General features: G+C 42.2%; 1 protein-coding gene across 5 annotated transcripts in view; it reads left to right on the plus strand.

Moving 5' to 3' along the window:
- Window positions 1-27,185, plus strand: part of Vps13 (vacuolar protein sorting 13C) — a 226,901-nt gene that overhangs the window by 91,166 nt on the left and 108,550 nt on the right. For 4 of the 5 annotated variants that reach the window (XM_055070805.2, XM_055070801.2, XM_055070803.2 and 1 more), the window contains exons 32-40: window positions 436-619; window positions 3,138-3,152; window positions 3,652-3,740; window positions 6,919-7,064; window positions 9,636-9,883; window positions 17,108-17,241; window positions 20,357-20,479; window positions 23,076-23,228; window positions 24,859-25,044. In XM_055070805.2, the coding sequence (XP_054926780.1) occupies window positions 436-619; window positions 3,138-3,152; window positions 3,652-3,740; window positions 6,919-7,064; window positions 9,636-9,883; window positions 17,108-17,241; window positions 20,357-20,479; window positions 23,076-23,228; window positions 24,859-25,044 (1,278 nt within the window). The remainder of the gene's footprint in view (window positions 1-435; window positions 620-3,137; window positions 3,153-3,651; window positions 3,741-6,918; window positions 7,065-9,635; window positions 9,884-17,107; window positions 17,242-20,356; window positions 20,480-23,075; window positions 23,229-24,858; window positions 25,045-27,185) is intronic. The other variant, XM_055070802.2, reaches the window with a different exon arrangement.

The raw sequence follows: 27,185 nt of genomic DNA on the forward strand, positions 1-27,185 counted from the left end.
CTAAAGTAGAAAAATGGGCTGTGTATTGCGTGATAAGTCTCCGAAAAATGTTTGTCTAAAAGTGTCCTTAAGAATTCCAATATTTTGACGATGTACACCACTTCCAACAAATATAATAAAAACTTAAAAACTGGGTTAAGAAGAAATTTAGTCGGTGCACAAAACTCTGTTGCTAAATAGAGGTTCATAACCTCAGATTTATCTATAGCAGTTGTGCTTCACATAACAAATTCGGTGCATAACAAAACTGAGGTTCAAAAGCTTCCTCACCGCTCATTCCTATGCATCTTCTGCTCTATACTGAGAATACATTAAGAATTACATTTGCAAATTTTGTGCATTGGCCTTCAGTGGCATTGAGAGCAAGGAGTCTATTTTTTTATCTCTTGTGTGTTGCATTAGCTTAACTGTCCATTTTTCTCTGCATCGCATCAGTTAATTCTCAGTGAAGAGGACTACTGTGCCATCATGCGTACCTTGGATGAGAACTTGAATGAGATACCACCGGAAGACGAGCCCTTGGATTGGTCGAAGATACCCGTGCCTGTTGTGACCAATGCTCCTTACCCGATAGAGGAGGTATACACGCACGAGCACACTGATCCTGTCCTATCCACAGGTAGGAAAGCTGGTTCTAAAGGTTCACATGCCTTCAACATGCGCCTTTGTATAAAGTTGTGAAAGTCTTAATTTTTGTCACCAACTACAGAAATGCCAAATTTTGATGTTTCGGAGTTTCTAGAGGCACCTCATTCATAACACAGGGTTACTAGCCTCTGAAGCCGTTTGTGTGTTCTTGGAAGATGTAGTTAAAGGACTATAATTGAATCGGAGGTGCACTCCCATGAATTCTGCTAGGTGCGATCGCTTCGTCACACCTTCAGGAATACATATTCGTAGTCAGTGAGAAAGTTTGTAATAGTTACAATGCCTTTACCTGACCTAATGCTGTTCCATCAAACACCTTGAATCTACCTTGTTTCACACATAGTAGGCAACGCTACAAACACTGGAGAGACCTCTCTAACTGCTCACATTCGTGACTAAAAAATAGTATGTCGACTAGATAAGAAACATAGCCTCATACTTTTTTGCTGGAAAATATGACATGATTATTACATTGAAGGCGGCGTAAATCTGAACTTGTTTGAGTAGAACATGTTTCTGCTGCCAGTGGCTGCAAAACATCGCTTGCGCTTGCAACCAAAACGTATGTCGCACACTGGAAGCACAAAGGCGCACAAATAATGCATAATTTGGCATAACATTACATACACAAGTGGTAGTTGTAATGTGTGAAGTAGTGATTCTGTAGAAATCATCGCAATTAAAAAACAACTGCGCTGCGAAATGCATGGAATGAGGCTTCTATGACTGCACTGCTTGCATTGTATCCACAGTGTTTTGCAGCTGATTTTGCTCTCTCTGCTTGGAAGTCATAAGTGGTGACCACAGGGAACACGCACCGAGGGGTCTGAGAAAACATTGAATTCCCAAGTTCTTTGTGATCGTAGTCAGGAAAACAGTAAAACACCATGATTCATACACATTAGTACTTTGGCTGCTTTTCCATTACTCCGGTACTGTAACTTCACTCACCTTTACAAAGCTATGGTTATTGAAGATATTCTGAAGTAAATAAGCAAATAAATTAAGATACAGGCCAGAAATCTGAGCACCAGCTGAATACCCAGGCTTCATAAATATATACAGCTTTTTTTTAGATCCCTTAGTTTGTAAACTTTTGACACCGACTGGCCATTGGGTATTTTTTGTTAACCACATGAAGCAGATTTCGAGCCGATGCAACAACGCCAGGTGATGTCCACACTGTAAATAAAATTAAACCTCGATATAACAAAGTTGGTAAAATTGACAATTTGCATTGTTATATTGAAATTCAACCTTTTATGCGAATAAGTACAGTTGCTGATGGATTTTCCTTACACGAAAGAGGCCACAAAATTTTCCAAATTATCAGCAATTCTAAAAAGCAAATTTGAATGAGAAAGAAATTCATTTCGTTGAATATTAGAGGCAGCGTCGAAAGATACGGTTTCATGCCATGTCAATGATATCTTCACATCGGCGGTACAAAGCAAAAGCAGCCATGCTTTCATGTCCACTCTGCCCCCATGGCTGATAACGACGCTATCATGAGAAGCACTGGCAGCTGGGAGTGAATGCTTCATTTACCTTTCGCTTCAACGCATCTCCAAAACTTCGCATTGCGCAAGATACAGTACTAAACGCACAGGAAGACAGCGCACATGATGCCTCCGAAACTCGAGTTTACGCAGCCTTCAGTACTAAGCATGCGGGAAGCCAGCACACATGATGTTCACTGAAACTCGAGATTTCACAACCTCTAGTACTAAATGCGTGGGGAGACAGCGCACATGATGTCTCCGAAACTCTAGATTGCCCAACCTCCAGTACTAAACGCGTGGGATGAAGCGCACATGATGTTCACCAAAACTCAAGATTGGGGAGAACCACGCCAACCTGCTCCCACTTCCTCCTCCTCTCCTCTCATGCACGCTTCATAACATTACCGTGTTCACGTGCTCCCCTCCCCTATTCCCCTTGCTTATGTTCATGTGGCGTGCAATTTGAGAGGTGCATTTGCAAGCGCTTGCTTGTATAATTCAACCGTTTGAACCACAGAAGTCTATTTATTGCCTCGGTATTCCTTCGTGGTGGCAGGGAAGTTTTGTGGTATTGAAATTGTGTATAAACACACTTTGTTATATTGAGGTTCTAAATACATCCTGCTCTATGGACGAGACATTATGAAAAGTTAACTATTTCATTACATTAAAGTTCGTTGTATCGAGATTTAACTGTAATACTTCCAAACCTTGTTCCATGTAGTTGCTGCTTTATGGAGTGGCCAATGCAGTAGTGTTTCAAAGAAAACAAATCTTTGTTGTCTGGCACATTGTGGCGTGTTTTTGTGATGAGCCTTAGAAAAACAAAGAGAATAGCAGTCTGTGGAACTTTCTCGTTCAAAAAATGTCTTTGCAACTACTGTGTTCTTTATGTCTAGACAGCTTTGACTTTTTTGGTTGGCATTTTTGTGTGTTTTCTGACCTTAGCGTTCGACTGACAACTTTTCTTGTTGCTGCTTTACTCAGATTACATTGATGTCAGTAAGTATGAAACATTTATGTCCAATTTATCTGTTCCAATGTAAACGTTAGAGCCTATATGTAAGGAACGCTGTGCCCATATTTTGTTACATATTTATATTTTTGCTGTTTTTGCATTTGTCATTTGCTTACAAACTGCTGTTATCACTGTTACTGACTATTTGTCGCAAAGAATTTTAAGAGAATAGAATTGAAGGAGAAGAGGTTAACAGTAGTGCTGGGGTGGTATTCGTAAGCAATCACAATCGCGTTTCACAGGACTTTGCTTGAGTAGTGTCAGACGCATCAGCGTCTTCGGGTGATACCATTTCTGACGTAATGCTGAGCACACTGTCTTGGCAGAGTGCCGGGGATGCTGTCGCCAGTCGACATCGACGTCTTAGGCACCAGTCATGCAAAATCTCGCTGAAGTGAAACTATCTGCAAAGTGATTCCTCAAGAATACTGCCTGTGGTCGTGAGCATGGCACATCTGTTCATTTACATTTTCTTCTTTGCAGAGAAAGAGATCAAGAGGGCTGTCAGAATTGATTTGTCATTCCAGATTGACTACGTTGTTTTGGACCTTTACGTGAAGAGGTCGAGTGAGGTTGGTGCATTTTGTATTTGTTGACTGCTAGTTCATTTGGATGATTGCATAACTGCTTTTCTGCTGCATGGCTTATAAAGCAGCTTGTAGACCAGTTAAAGCTGAGATTTACAAAAAGGCTATAGAGGGAAGGTTTGTAAAAAGAAAGTAGAGGCCTAATTGGCATATGAAGCTACTTGAAAAAACTGAAGAAGATGTCCATTTGCATAGGGCTGGGCAAAGATTCAACATTTTCTAATATTGGATTGAATGTTATGCTATGCAGTACTCATTTCACATCAAATTTCTGTATTCAAAATTCTGAAATTGTAGGAAAGAACGAATATCAACTTGAAAACGTACAAGGAGCAGTTCCACTTTACGTGAACAAGCCACATTGCCAATAACACGGCTCATAGCCAAGACAAGCCTAAAACAAAGCCACCACTTTACCACCATGTTGCCGTCTAATTTTTCAAATATTGAAGTTTTGGATTTCGTATGGCGTCTCACTCAATTGACAAATCTGGAAAATGGTGCCATTCAGGTTGTCCCCCATATTTTTTCTTTCCTTGGCGATGTCATTTCTCAGTGACCGAACTGCAAATTTGGTTGCCAACACCTGGCAAAGCAGCGCTGATAAGGCCTAACTGCTAAGGCAGTGCTTGCCGAAACTGCTACGAGAAGTTTGATGCTTATCGAATGGCTCAATGGTGATCACACCCGTGATTACTCGCCCAAATAGACTGAGGGCCTCAGAAACAGCGTGTGGGTACACGGTTGGGCTTGCAGGTGACCGTGGGCCATTAATGGGGAACTACACATACCTCTGCGCATACTGGACTGAATAGTTTAAGCTTGTGTGAAGGTAGAAAGCACCGAGCATAAACTGCTGGTGCCGCACAGTTGGTGCAGTGAAGGTCGCATGTGACGATACTCGAATGTTATTGCTGATTCTAATTGTTGTGCATGCTGTCGCCAAACCTTGTCTAATCAGACTGAATGCGCAACACGAATTCTGTAGTACTTTCTGGAACGCATGCGGGCACTAGTGATTACACTGGAACCGTCGACAAGTCATGTATAAAAGCCGAAGCACTTAACCTGCAGATCAGATTTTCAATGATATCAGACTTTGCTCGACTATCATTGTGCTAAAATGTTACTTGTTTTGCTGGGCACAAGTTCATCCAATAATGAGCTCAATTTGCAGATCGCAATTTTGACACTGCATTGTTCTTCACTGTTACTACATTACAATATTAACAAAAAATATAAATTATAGAATGCACACTGAAAAGGCTGTGAAACAAACAATGCACTCAATTTGACACAAGTTTTTCAGTGAAAATTGAACAGCAATAACATGCGCAGCATCTATCAGTAATCCTCACCCTGAGCTACCTCTTTTCTGAAACACCTTCCAAGTAATCAAAAACTGAAAATGTCCTCAGGCAAAAAACATTAAGCTTTTGAAAAAAGCACTTCCATATAATTATTTTGATAAAACAAAGTGTGATTTAGCCCCGCTACAAATGAAGTGAGGCAAAAACTTCATCCTTGCAAAAAATCAACAATTCTGTATGAAGCAACTAGCAACAGTTCAACATGTGTGAAGCGAAGCATAAGATAGATAAAAAACATGAATTGTGTGACAGCTAATATGACGATTTAACGGTCCTCGTGAAACCAACAAAATCAGTGCTTGCAAGCCTCAGCAGCTTTAACACACAACATGGGAAAGAAGTGGCAAATGGCAGAAGCAGCAAGGGGCATTCGGGACTTAAGCAAAATGCCTTTAACCCATACGCTACACAGCGGACAAACCGTACCAAAACATGGGTATGATATGATCTACTTCATCGCTTACTCATGTAAACATTGAGTGCAACAAACACCAAGATGTCAGAAAGTTTGGGAACAAGGAAGTTTCCCTACAAATGGCGGCAATCCATTAATGCTGTCACTCCCACACATGAGTGGAACAGTGTTGCCAGCAAGTTTTGGGAGGTATTTGAACACCCTACCATGCAAGAATTGTTTTTTGACATGCCTTGAAGCTTCAGCCACCACATACATGTTATGAGTTTGCTTATTTCACTCCAAAAACCTAAAATTTACTATTTGCCCATCTCTACACTTGTACAATTGATGATAACTTGGAGGTGTGCGGTTCTAAAGTCCGAGACAGCAGGCCGATGCTAGAGCATCGGAGTCGTTTTTGTCTTGTCAGAGGCTGTAACAGTGACAGCAGTGTCATTACTATACCAAGCTATAGACCAAGGCAGACTAGACAGACGTAAAGAGAACCTCACAAGATTGTTCACAAACACAGACAAAACATAGGAGTTTAGACCGTTAGTGTTGTTCCACTTTTTATCCTCCTGGCTAAAAAGCACTGATCTAGTTTCTGAGAACAGCAAAACTTTGCAAAAACCACCCAAAATGAAACAATGTACAGTTGGTCATGAAAGTTTATGAGGCAGTTTTCACAACTAATGGGAATTTTTGTTTTGTTAAGGCATGTCACTTTTAATATAATGCACCACTAGCCAAGCTTACATAATAATAATACATAATATTACATTTCTTAGTGCATCAGTAATAATAACTATGTGACAGTGTTTACGTGTGGTGCATCCTCCTTTGTTCAAAACAAGCCGGAATCTGTTTCGGGTTAATGCACTTCACCAGAGTGGAGGAGAGCACACATCGTAAGGGGTCCTAATTTTTCTCTGTCCCTCAGTGTGATACGGCAGTGCTTACATGTGCTGCATGAGACGGTTTACCCTGTCTCGAACTACCCTCTCCTGTTGCATTGACGTGCTTCACCACCCTAGCATATTACTGCAGTTTACATGGATGCGATCTGCTAGAAATTCAGTGCAGTACATCATATATTGCATCCATGCAAATGCTGCTACTGTGCAGGTCGCAAAGGCTGTTGCACATGGAAACTTAGACCATGTGCTCAGTCTTAGGGGGTGTTCAGCTTTTTCTCGAGTCCTGTATCCCGGAAACTTCTGTGGCCGGCTGTAAGTATTTGTGTCTTGGCAGGCAGTGAATGCATGAGAAGTAGCTGGCCAGGAATTGAAAATAGACTCAAAGAGAGACATGTGCCGGCCATGTCGGGTGATGTCAAGTGTGGGAATGATGGGCTCCTAACTGGAGCTTGTGCTTCCCACCTGGTGTGCTGCAGGGGAAGGAAGGCCTGGCAAGGCTGGAGATTGAGCTCCTCTCAGTCAAGGGGCACATGTTCCATGATGGGTCCTACTGGATGGACACAGTGCTTGGCAATCTGGTTGTGGACGACACTCGTGTCACTCGCAAGACTGGCCTGACCAGGTACGATGAAAGTTGCACTTTGGCCACAAGTGAATGGTGTGTGAATGGCAAACATTGAAATCGAATTGAATACACTTTGAATAGTGCTAGAAGCTAATAGATTGAATACTGAATGCCTTTGAAATCATCCTTGATCAACCTTATTTGTATTTACTATATTCATGTCCTGGTACTCTCAATGTTAGCAGGGTTGGTGCAGTAGTGGCTAGATTCCCAATGCTTTTGCTAAGATTGGCCAACCCTGTGCATGAGAAAAGTGACACTACAGAAATTTTATTTCTGTTGGCTAAGACCACCTGTAGTTGCTTTTCAAATGCAGTGTAATGCAGTGTATGATATCTACTATTTTTTTCACAGTCGACTACTGGTCAAACACTTTGCCATCTGAGCCTTCTATTCCTTCTGTCTTCATTTTTCCTCATGCCTTTATTCTTTCCTTGTAGCTGCCTGTACCCTAGTCAAGAATCATCATTGATTTGCAGTACATAGATTCCGTGCATGTCCTATGCTCATTTTTTATTTTTCCAAACAAATCTTGTGGGAGTTTACACATTTTTCATGATCTGTGTACCTGCAGCCTATCGTCAACGACAGAATTGTTCTCTGCCATGTCTCCTTTTTTTTTTTTTTCTCATTTTGCATTGAAGTGGTTTATCAGTTGATATGGTATCCCCTCACATTTGTATGGTTACCCTGTAATTACAATGATCTTCATGTAATACGTGCACATTTCATTTTGCGTACATTTGCTCTTGTTTTAGTTGTCATTTTAATTGAATTTTTGTGTTGACTGTTCACGTTGTGTGCTATTGTGTTGTACAAATAGTGCTTTTGTTACATTTTTATTGTTTTGCAAAACATTTGTTTTGCGTTTATGTAACCATAATCTCCCTTACCCAGTGCCTTCCTAAAGGCCTGTAAGGTATTCCTAAATAAATAAAAAAATAAAAAGTATGATGAAGCATCTGTAATCTAGATTAAAAATGATTTATTTTTGAGCCAGAGCTGCGACCTTGTTCTTTTAAGAGAAAACTTTAGCTCAGGTGCTTCTATCTAAAACATGTAAAAGGAGAATTCATTTTTCTCAGCAACCACTGCACCAAATTTGACGAAGTTTGTTGCACTTAAAAGAAAAACTCAAAATCTAGTGACTGTTGGTTTCGAATTTTTAGTTAGCTCGTCAGTCTTTTATTAAAAATTGTCAAAAATAGAAAATTTTTGAAAAACAAAACTATCAAGTTTACAACTCTGTAACTCAACAACGAAAAATGATAATACAATTCTGTGAATTGAATTTAATAGTGCATCCAAAGCGGACAAAATTGATATGTTACACATGAATATAAAAAAATTTATTGATATGGTAATACAACTTTTGCAGAACCCTTGTAAACAACGTAAAAAATTCACGTAAGATGTAAAATGACGTATCGAATTTGTCCGCTTTGAAGGATCTAATGGATGCCTTGTACAGAACCGTGATATCTGTCCTTGATGCAGAGCTATGAATTTGTAAACTTCGTGCTTCTATTTCTTTCAAACTGTCGAATATTTGAAAATCTTTATAATAAAACGCAAGCCCCAAATCGAAATTCTGCTTCCAACAGTCACTAGAATTTAACTTTCTCTCTCAAATGCAACAAATTTCATTAAAATCGCTCCAGGGGTTATCTCAGAAAAACGTTTTTGCATTTTACATGTATTTGAATAGGCCGCGTCGGAGTTGGGCCCGAGCTAAAGCTTCCTCTTAAAGCAACCTGAGCGCATCAAGTTTAAACAAGGCAATATGGAATTGTGCTAACAGCGACATCATTTCTAGTGTAAATATTTGACAGAAAGTCTCCAGAAGTTGAGGCACAAAATGTGCCAGCAGAGAAAATGCCAAGTCAGCCCTGTGATTTATGCATTATGTCATGCAAAGCAGCGTATGTGCTGCCTCGGTTGCTAACCGTCCCAAGCCTTGGCTTGACCCTGTCGGGAGAGCCAAAGCTCCCGACTTCTGCTTATTTTTCTACTGCATAGAAATCGGCAAACCAGATTCCCCTTTTTATGATGCCTGACAGCTAGCTTGGTCGCTTGCACATTCTTCTCTTTTGTCTCCTGTTGCATTGTTATAAATGCAAAGGCGGCTGTGTTTTTATTCTAGTTCTGGTGCAGGGCCCGACTGTTCACCATACATTCATAATGGTAACAGGGCGAACAAAATGACTCTGGAGAGAAAGGACTCAGGACGAGTGCTGTCCTGTGTCCCTTCATTCCGGAGGCCTTTCACTTCGTCGTCGTTTTCTTCGTGCTGCTACCATTATGAATGTATACCAACTCGCCCAACTTTGCACTGTTCACAATACCTCTGTCTGTACTGGTATGCATGTTAGCCAGGCACCTACTGCACCTTTCTAGATGTAAATCGTTGCATATATGTAAAACATTGTTGTGCATCCGGACTGGTAGCTCCTGGCACTAACAGGGTCAGTCGTCGCCAGCACCGCCCTCTGTCCCAACTTCATCCACTCTTGAAAGTTGGCAACCCTAATGCTGCCACGTTCCCCCGCTTGCGCCTGCTCCCCACAGGTTCCTGACACGTTCGAGCCGCAGCAAGGACAAGCTGGTGGACGTGCTGTACAAGGTGGACAAGAATGGGGACTTCTTCACCCAGATCGACTTGTCCAAGATCACCTTTGTCTACTGCGTTGACTTCTTCAATGCCATCATGAGCTTCTATTACATGGACAGCATGTACAAAAAGGCAGATGAGAAGCGGAAGCAGCAGCAACAGCAAGCCACCAAGCGCCAGCAGCCGCCGCAGGCTCAGGCCTCTGGTGAGAGCAGTGCTTCTTTTTTTGGGGTCTACGAGACGGAAGTGAAAAATACGAAAAGTGACAGCTGCATTGCCATGCATTCTAGGTTAATTTTGCATGCCCCTCTCGTGGCATCGCTGCATCCACAACATGCCTTCCACTCTTACCACCTACATCACCTCACCTCATGTGACACTTGACATCGCATTGTATGCCACCCGTGCAGCATGCTTCCTCCATGACATCACCGCACTGAAATATTGTGTAATTCTAAAGATCGCCATGTGCGCCGTGACATTCCTACAGTCCCGTAGCTGCTGCAGGCAACCTACCTGCATTGCGATAGTTGAGGCTGGAGCGCCAGCAGCATTTGTACCCAAGTGCTGCAATGTTGCTTGCTGGCTCCACAACTAGCATTGATAGTACGCCATGTTAAGAAATGCCTCTCAACCTGTCCACAACACTTTCTTTTCTGCCAAGTCTCAATAGCTTCGCCTTATTAATGTTGTTTTGTTAGCTGTTCATTGTGAAAGAATTGCACAGTGTAATACATTTTGCTTGACCGGGCTGCCTGTTTCAGTGCAGGGGCCACCACCTCATTCGTTCCAGCTGATATGTGGCGAGCATGCTATTGAGTGTTCAACTCCGCACACACTGCTCAGTAAAACTGCTTGGCAGGTGTACGTGGTATTTTCATGTGAATGACTACCTCTGGTTCCTATCAGAACTTTTTGGTATAAGCAGGGAAATAATTCTTGTGTATAACCCATGCAAATGAGCGCACACAACAATGCATCATTTGCAAAAAAAAAAAAAGAACTTGCACAATTCAAAGTTTTAGAAACAGTTTTCTTTTATTCATTCATTCATTCATGGGGCCCAAAGCTACTCAGGGGGCTGTGAAAGATGCCTTAGTAAAGAGCTCCAAATTACTTTTGACTACTTGTGGCTCTTTAAAGTGCATATAAATCTGTGTGCGCAAGTGCTCTTACATTTTTTTCCCATCAAAATGTGCCCACCACAGCTGGGAATTGAACCTGTGGCCTCGTGCTCAGCCACACAGAGATGATTTTCATCACCGCTCTTATTGTCAGCCCCTTTAAAAGCATGTTGTGTCTTCACAACAATGCAAGGCACACTGCCGGGAAATTGAAGTTGCACAGCAAATGAAAATTCTCGGGCAACCCACGAACCTCGCCTTGCATTCCAACTTCCTTGATTTCTCACAGCTAATAAGGATGAAAATATGGCGCAGTAAATGTAAACACACGCACTTGCTGTGGCAGAGATGATGGTTTATTCATAAAGTACACTCTCTATGCCTTAGCATTGCTGGTTTGTTGCTGTAGCAGACAAGCAGGGTTGCTTGGTGCTATGCCACTAGAAGTGGAAAAGTACCAGCATGAAATAGGGTACTTCCCAGCTCATAGCTTCATCAGTTGGGAAAAAATTAGATTGCGCATCAAAGTAGTTCACTGTGTGACGTTCGTGTTGATTTCAGCCTGCTGCTATATAAAATAAATGGCCTGACTCACATGTGTGCATAGGTTTAATGGCTGAAATGATATCACTGCAGTTCACAGCCAGCCAGAAATGCAGCATGAAGTGAAGTTACTAAAGTTGCTCAGATTGGCCTGTAGTATTCATTCTGGGTTCTCACTGCTCTGGCAACACAAAGAATGGTAAATCCGAACTCTGCTTATGCTCTGTTTAACGAAATCACCTGCACAAGCGACCAAATTACCTGAATGACAGCCTTAATTACATCTTGGATTGGTGCAAGCGATGAGGGATAATTCTCAATGTAGAAAAAAGCATTTTTCTTCCCATATCTCTTGAGAAAGCACCACTCCTTTGTACATACATATAGCAGCCATCGTCATCTTCCTCGGCCACTTTTTATGTGTAGCAGGCTAGGACATGTGTGTCCAGTGTCGCGTGCTGCGAGCTGCAAGATTAAAAGGAAATGGAAGAAGAATAAAAAGGAGTCTGCCAAAGTGTGTCTTTGGTGTCCACAACATTGAGTTCCTTGGACACCATGTGACTCCCAAAGGAATTGGACCATTGGAAAAAAAATTCAAGCCTTGTGCGAGTTTCCTCGCCTAAAGTCACTGTGAAAACTTCATGAGTTCCTTGGGCTGCTCAACTTCCACTGCCATATTCTTCCCAACATTTCCCGAATTATTGTACCACTGACCAAGCTTCTCAAGACCACTAAAACTCCGTCTGCTCCACTGTCCTCTAAGTCTGGCGCTGAAAATTCCTTCCAAGCTGCCAAAAATGCATTGGTAGATGCCACCCGGCTGGTGCCACCCGGCTGGTGCCACCCGGCTGGTGCCGCCCGGCTGGTGCACCCCCTACATGTTGCACCAGTGCATCTTATCACTGATGCATCTAGTGCTGCTGTCAGCACCATTTTGCAACAGTTCTAGCGCAACTCCTGGTGAACACTTGAGTTTTTCTTTTATAAGCTGTAGTCTGCAGAAACACACTATAGCATGTTTGGTCGGGGGCTGCTTGCGATATACTTGGGCATTCGGCATTTTCGACACCTGAAAGGAGCGAGCTTTCACATCCTCATGGATCACAAGCCTTTGACGTTTGATTTGCGCAGTAATCACAACACTTATAACCGCGCGAGAGATAGAGCACCTCAATTTCATCTCCGAGTTCACCGTGGACATACAATGTATTGAAGGCCCAATCAACACAGCTGCAGATGCATTCTCCCATATCGGCGCAAGATCCATGGCCATACTTGACTTTGAAGAAATCGCCGTGGCGCAGTGTTCAGACGTTGAGCTTTGGGACCTCTGGTCCTCTGCTACGTCATTAGCGATGTCCAGTGTGCCCCTTCTATTTTCATCAGGCACTCTCACTTGCGATGTATCAAGAGGTCGAACACGCCCATTCATTCCGTTCCGACTCTGCACCAAGTATTTAACAAGCTACATGTCGCAAGTCATCCCGGAGTTCGTGCCACGCACCATCTAATTACTTCCCACTTTGTGTGGCCGAGTGTGAACGTATGCCGCTGGGCTCGCGGATGCCTTCAGTGTCAATGCTCTGAGACGACACAACACACGAAGTCCCCAATTCACTTCTTTTGTCCACCTGATGCCCGTTCACATTCATATCATCATCATTGGCCCAATGCCACCATCCTGAGAAGCTCGCTACATACTTGTGTAACCTGTTATACCCACTGGCCTGAAGCATTCCTCTCACTGACATAACGGCACTTACAATGGCTTCTGCTTTTGTCAGTGGCTGGATCTTGCACTTTGGATGTCCCAGTGTTGTTACGACTTATTGCGGCCGACAGTTCGAATGCGACCTTTTCCGTGAACGCACATGCTTGCATGGCGTCCGCCACATCCATACTACCGTGTATCACCCATCAACAAATAGAATGGTTGAACGCCTTCATTGTCAACTTAAAGCTGCCTTGATGGCCCGCCAGGCTTGCTCTTCTTGGGCTGAAGACCTTCCTCACATCCTGATAGGCATGCGGTCATCTTTCAAGGAAGTCCTTGGCTGCACAGCTGTGGAGCTGGTCTATGGCACATCGTCGTGGTTGCCTGGTGAATTTTTCGCACCAGCTACTGTTGCTATGCCTGATCTAGACAGCAACGTTCAGCAGCTCCGCTTCCTGTTTGCATGCTTGCGTCCTTGCCCTCATAGGGTTGCATCCTCAAGTAATGTTTTTGCCAGCAAAGACATGCCTGCAGCAAGCCGTGTTTTCTTACAGTGTGTAGGCGTTCAACCATCCCTTGCACCTCCCTGCGAGGGCCCTTTCATGGTACTAAGGCGAACAGGAAAAACTGTCGCCATCGACCTCAATGGACGTGAAGAGGTCATGGCGATAAACAAGGCCAAACCAGCCTACCTAGCAACCTCGTCATCATTACCTGCTCTCGAGGACTTCACAACCACTGAAACGATGGATCTGCCCAATTGCTTGGCCTCAAAGGCTGTTTCTTAGGCTGTTTCTTCTCTCCTAAAAGGAGGGGAGCTTCTCTTGCAGCCATCGTCATCTTCCTCGGCCGTCTTTTATTTACGGTATGTTGCAGTGCGTGTGTCTCGTGCCTCGTGGTGTGAGCTGCAAGGTTAGAAAAAGAAGGAAAACTAATAAAAAAGAGCTTCTGCTCCTGCCATTGGTACGAATGGCATTCAGATCTTTCGTTTGCTGACTTGCACATTGTTACAGTGGACCTAACCTCGGTCCCTATAATATATGTTAGGCTCTTCCCTACTTGAAGAAGTTATTACCTACAAATACTTAGGTGTCATTCTTAGAACTTTTCCTGTAACCTTCATATCAACGTGTGTGCCTCTGTGTTTCATAAACTACATTTCTTAAAGTGTAAACTCAAAAGAGCTTCACCAAATGTGAAACTCCTAACCTACTATAGCTTAGACTGAAACTTGAGTATGCCCGTACACTCAAACCTCAATATAATGAACCTTGATTTAATGAAATTTGCAATGTAATGAACTGTTTTAATTTCCCAATCTTAGTTGCATTGAAAGCTGTGTATTTTTTTATGATTCAATGAAGTAATTTTGTGACATGGTTTCAATATAACGAAGTTTTCGGCCATTTCAAGCATCTACTTGGAGCCCGTATGGCTAGTAAATCTTGCAAAAAGCTACAACAAAAATGTCGGCTGAGGCAAAAGTAATTTCAAGCGTCCTTCCGCATGAAAAGTTTGATGGGCAAAACCGCCGGCAAAGTACATGTGCCGGGACGTGGTAGGCAGGAAACACTGCAGCGCCCTTTGTTACATTAGTAAACAACTTGCAGAGGCTGCAGGGCGCACGGCAGCTCGCAGCACCCAGAGAAACAGGAAAGCTGACGATCCCTTCTTTGCAAGGGGGATGGGAAGGGAGTGAACGCGCTGTAACGTGATCAAGCACACACGTTGAGGGAGGCAGGAACGCACGTCTACCTGCTTGCTTTTAGAGTGCTTGTCTCCTCCTCGAGTGCGTCTGTGCATGAGCCACGTGATGTATCTTAGGAAATCTCCCCAGGCAAGCGCAAAGGCCAAGCCATAATGGTTGGTAACTTTACACGCTCTTCACTTTTGTGTTCCTGCACATCTGGTGTTGGCGGTCGCATAATCTCAAAAGTTTCCGAAGCACAGTGTGAAGTGCTCGCTCGCATTGTGGCTATGAGTTCATGGTCATTGAGTGAGATCTGGTAATGTTTTCCTGAGTGCACATGACATCAATAAAACTGTGAACCTTACTTTGTGTAGTTGTCTCTTCGCTATCGCCACCAGTGTTCTGCCTTTCTGACGAAACAGATAATTTTTTTCTTGCTTAAGATCTGTGCCTTTTTACACTTTTGTTTTTAATTTGGGGGCGCCAGCTGTGGTCACTAAGTGTGGTCAGCTGTGGTGTCCAAACGATGCAATACAGGCAATTCTCGAACGCAGTGAGCGTTGTCGACGCATTGCTCTCACTGTGATCTGCATCGCTCTCGCTGGCACTCATAATCCGACCTTCTTGCAATTTGTTTATAAGTGCTTACTAACAAAATACTATCCACCAGGAATTCATTGGGAGTTAGGTGAAGTTATTTTTAATGTTGAAACTTTAAAACCTTGAATGAACCAAATTCGGGATTTAAAGGGGCTTTGAACCACCCCTTGGGCTTGGTGAAATAACATGGTACACGGGTAGCATATGCTGCTGTGAACATCTCAGCCAAGTTCTGCTGTCGTACCCGGTATGTGGAGCTCACAATCGGAGCACAAAGTTGCCTGTCTCTCAGATGCTATCTTTTCAAACAGAAGCCTGCTCCTCACTCTCTTTAGATGCTTCATTTCATCATGAAGCGGATTCCCATACACGGCTGCTTTTGGTAGCTGCGGTCGGCTAGGCAGCGTAGATACCGCAGCTGCCGTGGGGTGCCACCACGAGTCCACTGGCTAAGTGCACTGTGGCTCGCTGAGGAAAACCGCATTTGGCTTGCATTTAGCACGTTGTAGGCACCAAATTTGCAAGTCGTGGCATCTACGCTAATATCGAAAATGAATTTTGAACTGTGCACCACGGTGACATTTAGAAGATGGAGCTTTGTGGGCACGCCCCACTGCGCCGTAGCCTTTGCACTGCAAATCATTGAAGAAGGAAAGGGCGCACAACGGAGGCCGTGTTTGATCGCCAATAACTCCGCTTTTGCTGAACGCATTGAAGTACTTTGTGCCACAAAATATTTCTGAAGTGGCCTAATTTCACTTCAAGTGCCTTTGTCCACTTTGATAAAAAGTGGTTCAGGGCCTCTTTAATGAAGTTTTTCGCTGCAAGTGCAGCTTTGCTATACCGAGGTTCAACTGTATATGTTCACACAGGCACCATGCATGAATATTGTGGCAGCGCTGCTAGATGACGCAGCGGGTTAGTGGGAAGTACGAGAGGAACCCGCCTGCATTCAAGTATCATCAACAATGCATTTAAGTCAGTGCAATACAATGTGTCGCTACATTGCTTCATTGACATTCATCGTGAAATTGGTTCTGCTGAAATTTTTTCTCTGAGTAAGGGCAGCACATTTTTTGTGCTGCTTTATCGTTCCTAAGTTAGGCCGACTAGGCCGGGCTTTTGTCCTCTCAATGTTGTCTTTAAGTGTCCGGCTCACCACCAATGGGAATACAGAGGCATGTGTTCTCTTTGGTGTGTTCTAAGTGCATTAGAGTGTGAGATCCAAGATCGCCATACTGTGATGTCATATTGCATGGATTGAGAGTAGTTAAGATACATCATGGATAATAATAGGCCATGTACTTTTTACTTTTTTTTGCAGGTGATATAATGCATGTTTCATGTGTAGTTCTCTCAGCAAACAAATCTTCACCTTGCACAAGACAAATACTCTGAAGTTTTCTCTTGAATAACATTTTGGTCATTTCTATCCAGATGTTAGGTTTATTTGCTTCTTTGTCTGCATTAGCAATAAGTGGGGGGAAAAAAAGAAAGTCAGAAATTTGGTTGTAATTTTATGAACAAGATTCTTCTTTCACTGTGTAGATGTACTGTATGCCTTTGCTGAACTTGTTGGACCTACTAGTTTTGTGTGACTAGCACTACAATTTGTGCAGGGCGGTTGGCACACCTGTTTTTCCTGGCTTAGGTTTTCCTCATGTGTCTGCTCCATCATTCTTTACTGGACTGTTTTTTTTTTTTTTTTTTTTTTTTTTGCTGGGCTGCTTTGCTTAATTAACGTTTTGTTCCCTGCAGTCACAGATACAACTTCACCACCAATGCCTCCATATCCTTTGAGAAACTACACCGTGCAACTCGAAATGGACAAGCCAGACATTGTCCTTGTCGCTGACATTGATGATCCACAATCTGCATGCATTATCATGAAGGTAAGGAACAGGTTAGCCCTACTATATTTCATATGCTTCACCGCTTAACATTACTGTGTTGCGGCGAAGCCGACCGGTCAAGTTAGAATTATCTGGTGAAGGCCAATTTTTAAATCGCAATAACAGAAGTTTGGGCTATATAAATGTGTATAAATATATATAAACGTATATAAATTTGTTTGGGATTGATTTAACCGAAAAATCGAATTGAAGAGAAAATATGGACCAATCCCGAAGGCAATGCAGTATCCCAAAGGCAATGCAGTCTTGTACAGCATCTCAAAGTGTTAGCTGTCACGAGGGAAGAATGCGATAAACTGGGATATGATGCATGTGCCAGACATTTCAAAGAGTGACTTTGGCATGAGAAAAGCATGCGTGTGATCGTGGTCTAATGGTTAAAGAATTGGGCTGCTGTGCTGAAAGACAGAGGCTCGATGCCACCATTATAATCAGACTTCAACCACTTTGGAAGTATCTAATAAAAAATTGTGTGTGAGCGCGTCACAGTCTGCATGAAATGCCAAGTTTGTTCGAGATATGATGTATAAACGCGTCACTTTGATGAGAGTGTCCAAAACTGCCTGTATCGCATGCGTGCACAGCTGTCGAGACATTACAATCTAAGTATGCTATCGCATACTTACAGAGTCAGTGGGGCTAAGTTCTGGCCTAGTATTATCGACGACAGACTTGGGCTGGTTGCAAATTTTTCATCTTTAAAAGGGAGGAGTTGGGTTTAAACCGGACATTTCAATGTTGGAAAAACAAATTTTGGCAAAGGCACGCAAAATATGGTGTGAGGCATCAGCTGTTATGTTTCAGCATACTGGGGCACTGCACTTTAACCCTGCAATACCTAAAGTATCATATATGCTACACTGACTTCGATTCTGCAAAATTCTGATTTAAGCACAGGAAACTTAATGCATAGCCTATAGTAAAATTTTTAGTATGTTGAAACTAGTGTTTTGTCATGGATAGTTTGGCAAATTACTAATTACTATAGTACTATCAACTTCTGGTAATTTGATTCTGATGGGACCAACGAAGCTGGTCAAATTATTTGGCTTGTCGAATTAAACAAAAGGCACAAAATACTTCGAACGAAACATGCCGTTAATTCACTTGACAGTATTTGCCTTTAAAGTTATTTTCGCCGCCGCATTACAGTCATGTTGTGCGGTGAAGCATATAAAGTGGGATAATGTACTGTTTCTGAACATAGCTCGCATTCCTTAATTTATGCACGCACATACGACATCTCGGGTTACAGTTCGAACACTGAGAAAACTAACAAGTTTTTCTGGCAGGCCTTCCGAATTTCAGATAGATCTTCACTCTTTTGTTGGCTTTAAACGTCTCCTCAACTTTCGTAGTTTTTTTATCTTACCGCCTTCCTTTTCGTTAGCTTTCCCAAACACAAATGGTTTTTCTCGGTGCACTGTGTGAGCGTGCACATATACTTAAGGAACGTTAACGGCTCTTATACGAGACACGTATGGCGGGCGAAACGAGGGCTCAAGTCGCCACAGCAACATCATAAACAGCTCTGAATTGCTGCAAGTATACTTATTAGGCATCTAGGTTCTTGTACTGCGACCGGAGACGGCACATGTGCTCCTGTATGAATAAGGAACGCGTACTATGTCCAGTGACAGTGGCCCTTTTCCATTCTTGGTATGCTTCGCCACAATACATTGTATATGCTTCACCGCATAACATGACTCTGCTGCGGCGAAGCTGACTGGCCAAGTTAGAATTATCTGGCGATGGCCAATTTTTAAATCGCAGTAACAGAAGTTTGGGCTTTATAAATGTGTATAAATATATATAAATGTATATAAATTCGTTTGGGATCGATTTAACCGAAAAATCGAATTAACGGAAGTCTACTGTAATAAGTTTTACCTTGCATAGCATTTCATTTCTTTTTGCGCAAGTTTACTCTCCATGGCGAAAAATAAAGATTAACAAGTTCTAATTGTTCTTGATATAAAACTGCGTTTGGGCATTGCAGGTTTGAGCTTCTCACACACAATTGGGTATATTCTTTCTATAGGCCCACCAGTATTTCCGACTTCACTAAGTCCCATGGCATCCTAGTTATTTCCCAATATTAAATCCTCATTGAGCCCCAGTAAGCTAGCTTTACTCAATAGTGCTTGCCTTTGCTAGATATAGTTTCCAGTGATGAGCTGTTCACACCCAGAAATTCACATAACACTCTCTCTGTGTAGCATGTCTGACCACCGCCTTTCTCAGGCACTTATTGGCTACTGGGGACTGAAGCCGAGGGTTAGTTGCAAAATTCATGAAGGAGGTAGTGGCCAAATACAGTAGAGCCTCATTCATACATTTTGGAGAAAAAAAGAGAACACAAGAAAGAATATACTAACTGGAAAAACATACGATCCGAAGTCACTAAAAAATTCGGCCAACTCAACTGTAGTTGACATCCATGTGATGCGAAGCGTTGCATAAATTGCATGTCAATCTGGTGGGGCCTGAGTGACTCGAGACGTGCATTGTCATTTTGAGACCACAACAGGAAAATGAAATTGAACTGGTGGGCAACACCGCACAATGCTGCCAGGATGAAAAAACTGCATCAGGGAGGCCAATTTCTGTTCTAGCCAAGGAGTGTTTTTGTCATTCACTGATTCTTCCTAATGTGGTGACACTTTGGTTATCCGAGACCCCACTGGCTCTCAGCTGGTTTTATTCATGCTGTAGTTCGGGTACCACTCCAATCCTGAAAAGTGTAGTGACTTGGAAAGCGATTTGAACCGTGGACCTTGGGTACTTGAGCAATGCTTTTGTTCCAAGCCACTGCTGCCTTTTCTTGCAACTTTTGTCTAATCACATTTGCCGATAGGAATAATTAAAGGGCTGTGTGCTTTGTTATCTTTAATCTCCTTGTTACCCTGTTACCTGAAATATTCTTAAAAGCAACTAAACTTTGTTATTGAAGCTCGGTGTTTCTGACCTGCTGAATTGTGTCATAGTAAAGTGAGGTACGTGAAAAAACGTTTCATTTTCTAATGTCACATTCATCTGAATGGCAATCCAATTGTGTGTGATGTGATTGTTTTGTGCACGTGTCTTGTTTCAGGGATCTATCCACCAGAAGCTAAGGCAGGTAGGGACAACACAGTCAATGATGGTTCTCATGGATGACCTCCGGATGTTCACATCGTACGTTGACAAATTTCAATCGGAACACATCCGTTCTGAGGTAAGCTCTTAGGCAAACTTCTGACACTGCATCCGCAATTGCGCAAGCCACAGTATAATGCCGCAGAATCACAAGCAGTAAAAAAATAATTTCTTTTGAGTGATGTGATAGTAACATTTAGGACTTCAAGACAAGTTTCATCAAAACAAAAAAGTAATTCATATGAGAGTAGCTTGAAGGTGTGTAACTTTATATGCTTCATATACAATTGTAATGCACAGGTGATTGACAAACTACTCAGAAATAAGGCGCACATTAGAATCGTGGTAAACACGGTAAAATTGTGAGGTGGTGTTTTTGCTTCGAGCCAAGGGTTGGCTAAAATCAGCATTTTCAGTGAAATATAACATGTCTTTGATGCATTCACTGCCCCCTAACAGCACCAAGACAGACGTTGCCACTAATGAAATAATAATAATGGTCATCATTGAGGTCAGGCGCATGTATGCTGACCAGACAAGTTCAAATTACTCTGCGAAGGCCAATTTTAGGATCATAATTATGAAAGTTTGGGCTTATAGAAATGTATGGGCATGAACCAGGATGTTCAGTTAGGGTTGAATTAACCAAACAATGGAATGAACCAAAGTTGAACTAGCAGAAGTCTATCGTAAAAAATTTTGGCTTTGAGGCAGCTTTGAACTTTGTTCATCGTCTACTGAAATACGCTATTCTACTGAAATACGCTATTGTACTTTAATATGCAATAGGTTTTATCAAGGCTTCTTGGCTTGAATTGCTACATACCGTATTTTCCAGAGTGTATAAGTTGCAACCCTCGCTTTTTTGTGAGTTTCCTAGAAAATTGGTATATAAGTCGCATTGATAAATAAGGTGCACCTATTTTAACTCACTCGGCATAGTAAAATGATGCATGTATGTACGTTTATCGTTAAATGCTCTTGCCCATTTAGGGCACCTAAATTTACATGAGCGAAATTTTTATGACCTGCATATTCTAGCAGAAAACATTTTCAGCCAGCACCTCCTCTTATCACAGCAAACTAATATTTGTTGCACTTCACTTAAGGCATCGAAGGCTTTGTCCACTGACGCACTATCAGCTTCAGTCACTTTGGGTGGCAGCATCATTGGGTGACTCTCGTCAGCTTCTGAACAACTTCTATGCGATGTTGTAGACATATTGTTGGCATTGCCTCTGTAGCGTGCCATGCTTGGGACAAATGCACAATGGATCACAACATGCCTGAACCACCCTGAACATGAATACAAAAAGCAAAATGGCGACCGAAAGAAGCACTGAGAATTCTAGTAGGCAGCTGATGATGACAATCACCAAGTGGTGCTTTTTGTAATGGGTCAACCTCATGTGCCACATCAGTAGCACATGTAATTTAGGTTATTTGCTCTAATTTTTAAAGAAGTATTATACACATTTTGTTTGTGAAATTATTTTACAGGGTGTTTCTGTTTCAACTGTTTATTATTATTAAACGGTGTTCATAGCAGTGGCATACATCTTTGTTTGGGTAGTAACAGTGAACAAGATTATTAGTTTCTGGAGATTAACTTTTTGTTGCTGACTTAAGCGCACATATTACAATTCCAGAATTGAAACTGGGCGGTGTAGAGTGTGCACCAAGTAAACTAGAATTGTGAGACTAGTAGCACCAGCATCATGGTACAGTGGAACGTTGTTAGTTAAAACTTTGAGAGGGTAAGAAATAAACTTGAATAAAATGAAGCTAAGAGAGCCAAATTCAAAAGTTGCAGTTTTGCCCGAAAGGCAAAGCATCGATTGCGTTAGCAAATTAGTAGACAGCTATGCGAAGTAAGGATAGTAGTTTTATCAGCTGTATAAACTTGTAAACATAGGCATACTAACAAAATTAATGAGCATGGTGTCATGCGTGCTCACGCAAACATAACACATCTCACTCGATGACTGCAGAAACTTGCTGTCAAAACACTGGAGTGAGGAAGCGTGGCAGCAACAGCGAGTAAGCTGACCTTCGTGCTGCATCTCGTGTCCATGCGAACTGAGCCACGAAAGCACAATGCGGGGTGGACTGCGTCCCTCTCGCAAATGGCTTTCAAGGTGCAATGGCCCGCATCAGCTGCACCCCCCCAAATTATAATGCATCTTATAACCCTTGGACTTTATACAGAGAATGCATTTTTTCTGCCTTGGACTTTATACGGAACTTCACGGTGGTGCCGATGACAGAAATGTGCTTGGAGTGTCCGTATAATTGCTATCGCAGTGATATAGGTCCAATCACCAGCATGGTACAGCCTGCAATACCATTATAGGAAACAGATTACGAACGCTTTTGTAGGCTGTGCCATGCACTTTTAGAAATGCTGTCTCAAAAATTGTGGATCGGAGGGAGTGCGGTTAATTTGAGCAGGGAATGCGAAGATAAGAATAAGCACCCTGGAGGGCCAATTATTGTACACATATTAATGTCCACTGCTGCTGAGCATGTTACCCGAGTTTTGAGTTGCCCCGTTTTTATGTTTGTAGTCTGTTTTTTTCTGAAGCACCTTACCTATTAGACGCCCCATTTAACTGCCCCTGTGGCGCTGACACTGAACCTCAACTACTTATGCATGCCGTTTTATTCGTTCACAGATATTGAAGCCAACAGAGATCAGCCTAAATAGCACTTTCACAGTCGAAAGTGGCCAGCACATGGAAATCAACTTCTCACCAATAGAGATTCACGTGACACCTGGAGCAGTGGAGATTCTCTCCAAAAGCTTGGGCTCCCTCAGCGCGCCTAGTGTGAGTTTTTCATTCCTTTTTTTTTATGTACTTTTGCAACTACGGTCATGTACTCACAGATGTGCTGTGTTGTGTGTAATGCACTGTTCATATTATTTGAAGTACCTCCTTAGGCCAGTTAGCTTACTTTCAGTCTTGCACAAAATGTTCACTTAATGTAACTTCAAATAGAATCAGGGCAACACTTGACTTCAATCAACTCGGATAACAACCTGACTTTTGGAAAGGATATTCCATAGAGTTCCTCACAAAAGTTAGTTGAGAGAACTCTGGCGCCAGTTGTCCGTTCAGGAGCTGCATGCTTGGCAGTTCAGCCAGCATGAGATTAATGGTTAGTACATGTATTTGTTGCTTTGTTATTCTGGCTTCATACAACTTTGTGACTTTGTAAATTTATCACCTTCAACAAGATATTGCGTTATAAATGCTAAAATTCCTACTGTTCGTGCATGTGCATAGTCTTATTGCCTTCCTTGCTTAGGAAAACAGGATTTCTTCAAAATTTAGGCCAATAAAAGTGAATAAGACAGTAAATAAATGCAAATGATTGTATGAAGCCACAAGCACAAAGATCAGACATACATTTAATAACCGTCATTTTTCTGACAACAGAACAATTGCAGTGTCAGAGATGCCTCTTGTAATTTTAGTGGAAAACTCTATGGGATATTCCACAATGAAGTCATCAATCAAGTAACTGAATAATCTGCAGAGTTGAACTAACCTCCCTCTATGGCTTTCATAGATGGTGACTGAAGGTACTGTGCCGTCAAAATGTGTAAGAACTGTACAATGAGCGTCTTAACAAATATCTATGAAGATTTGACAGCTACCTTAATTCTTTACAAGAAAGCGGAAAAATACTGATTAAGAAGGGGGCTAGGTAAGGCAAGGAGGCAATCTCTCCAATGTTATTCACTGCATGCTTAGAACAAGTATTCAAGCTGTTAGCCTGGGAAGGATTAGGTGTGATGGTTAACAAGGAACCTCTTACCTCAGCAAGGAAAATCCCAGTGGTCTACAGTTTGCTGATGGCATCATCCTGTGCAGCAATGCTTGAGATGACTTTCAACAAGTGATTGAGAACCTTGGCTGACAAAGGGGTTAGGGTAGGTTGGAAGAATGATATGCAAAAGACTAAACTGTGCACAGTGCAAAACAAGACAACTGCAACAGCTCCCGTACGGAACTGTCACCAAAAGTGTGCCACGCAGCAATAACGTTAGAGAGAGAGAGAGAGAGAGAGAGAGAGAGAGAGAGAGAGAGAGAGAGAGAGAGAGAGAGAGAGAGAGAAGGCGGGGCCCTAGACCCAATCCTTCAGCTCTGATATAGGAGAAGGCAGAAAAGAAATTTTGCTAGCAGAGGCTAGACAATGCAAGTGGAGAAAGTGTCTCTATTGGCAGTAAAAGCTTGCCTCCTGAAATCATGTGATCACGACACTTATATATTTCTGTCTCTGCTATAATGAACCAAATTGAAAAATTATTGTGGTAGAATGCTCTCTGGCTAGCACGTAACAACTTATAGCGTATAAGCAAAATTTGCTATGGGGCCTGGTGAGGGGTCCTATAGGGAAGACATGGGAAGATAGGATAAGGCTTAGCCGTCTGTTGTTTATATACTTTTGTAGGCTGAGCAAAAAGCCGATCATGAAGTTGAGCCAGACAACAGTGAGGTGTGGAATATAATGAAGCTGGACAAGGCGAAACTCTGGTTCTTAGAAGAGCCAACTGTGCCAATGGCCATGGAAGCCATGGAGACCATGGAAGCTGCACCAGCTACACAGGAGTCCCAGGCTCCCCGGAAGGACGAGCAAGTGAGTTGACACCACGGAAGTGTGACTGAGGCTCACAGCTTTGATCACAGTTTACTAGCTTTTGTTGTTACCATATACACTTGCCTAAGGGGTGCATGCTCTTTTCTTTTTTTTTCACATTGTTGATGACGTGCTATTCTCACATTCTCACACAGAGGCAGGACATTTCGGCCCAATTTTTTTGCGTGTTTGTAATCTTTGGTATTCCTTTGTACCAAAAAAGTAAATGTTGCTGTTTTCATAACGTGTTTATTTGTTAAAATGAATAGCTTTTTTTGGCTAGTTGTGCCAATTTTCTGGCAGTTGGACTATCTCGATGGATTAATGGAGAGAGAGTAGGGTTACCAGCAGGTAAGGATAGGAAAGGGAGCACTCACTGATTGGTCCTTATGCATGTGCTGATTTAGATTTATCTCTGCTGGTGCCCATGGCCCTCCTGGAGCACCATTGAGGTCACTCTCTTTGGTGCAGCCACGTGGGCTGCTGCAGGCAAGATTTGTTGGGACTGTTGATTTCACTGCACCGCGAAGGGTCTCCATCGCTGCTGAATAACAATTGCTTGAATTCTTATGGTGTTAACCAAGAAGCTTCATGGTTGCTTTAGCAAGACTTTAGAAAGCTATTTGCTTTACTTTGACCATCATCTTCAATTGTTTCCGCACCATGTTTCCTAAATGCACGCCATGCACCCGGTGCATGTCTATAGTTCTTAACACTGTCGCCACTACTCAGGCTCAGTTCGGTAGTACACTCGTGGATACAGTCGTCTTCTGTGCCATCCATGAAGCTAGATATGCGTGTAACATTAAAGCTTTTCACAACAGTGTGCGACGACGCTGCATGGGCTAGCTCGAATCGGGACATCCATTTTTATATTTTTCCTTCATATGGTTGGCTGCAAGCTGGAGGGTACAGCTTTTACATGAGTGTGGCCCTTATTCGAGTGTGTACAGTATTTCTTATTATGGACTTGGTGTCTCTCTTGGTGTGTCTGTATGTCTGTTCATCTAAGCCACACTTCGACAAAGACACTTCGACAAATTTTAATTTAACGATGTCAATGCGACACACAAATGATTTAAATAAATCAAGAACTTTGTTAAATTGATACGGAGCCTAAACACTCATGCGAATAACCTCCTATTAATGCAAGAGCATTAAATGTCTCATTAGGCAACCCAGCATTGTCAGCATGACCATACAATGGTACAAAACGGCTATGAACCCTCGACCTTTAGTGGGAGAAGAACCCATGACCTTGCATTGTGCCGTAATGTCTAAGCATTGCGCAATGGTTGGAGTGCTTTTGTGTCCATCCACGTAGGTATAACTAAGTGCCCCTTGAATTTTTGATTCAGGAGCGAAAGATGTACTTCTTCCCTGCATAGACTTTCTCAGTGTGTGCAATGTAGCCACAAGCATCGCTGCATTAAGGGGGCATACTAGGCTGAAGGGTCAGCTTCTGAAGCGCTTAACCAATTTTCATGAAATTTTCAGCCGCAGTTGATCTTGTTGTCATTAGAATATGTGCCAAATATCAGCACCCTAGCGCAATGAGAAAAAAAATTATAACTGTGAAATTGAGCAATCTTGTGTGTCAACTTAGGAAAACTATCGTTTACAAAATAATGAAAATATACAAATTATTTGTGATTAGATAACTTCTGGAAGGTTTATAGTACAGGATAAGGTCAGTTGCACATTTTTTATGTAATTTCTGGAAAAATGCCATCACTCTGAAAATGAAGTTTGTTTTTTTCGCTGTCATTACATATCAAAGATCTGCTAAATATTATATGTTGGAAAATGTTATGTTGTTAGGTATCTGAAAAGTACTTTATCTTGTTCCTCACAAAATCTCAGTCTAGAAAAAACGTTGGAAGCAGCATTTGGTGAAGCAGTTTGGAAATGATACTTTTCCTAAAGGCCTTTTTTTTTACAAAAGTGTAAACTAAGAAAATTCAGTTCAATGATTTCAGAGCATGGCATTTATTATATATGATCAGAAAAAAATAATCAATGTGCCCTGCTGCATATGTCGCGCCCTCCTCTTCAACACGACGCTGCTCTGCGGCAATCGCTTCAAGGCGTCTCTTTTTTCCAGCTTTAGAGCTATCCATCGCTCTTGCCTGCGCTTGTGA

Source organism: Dermacentor andersoni, chromosome 5 (assembly GCF_023375885.2).
Source record: "Dermacentor andersoni chromosome 5, qqDerAnde1_hic_scaffold, whole genome shotgun sequence".
NCBI classification, from domain to species: Eukaryota; Metazoa; Arthropoda; class Arachnida; order Ixodida; family Ixodidae; genus Dermacentor; species Dermacentor andersoni.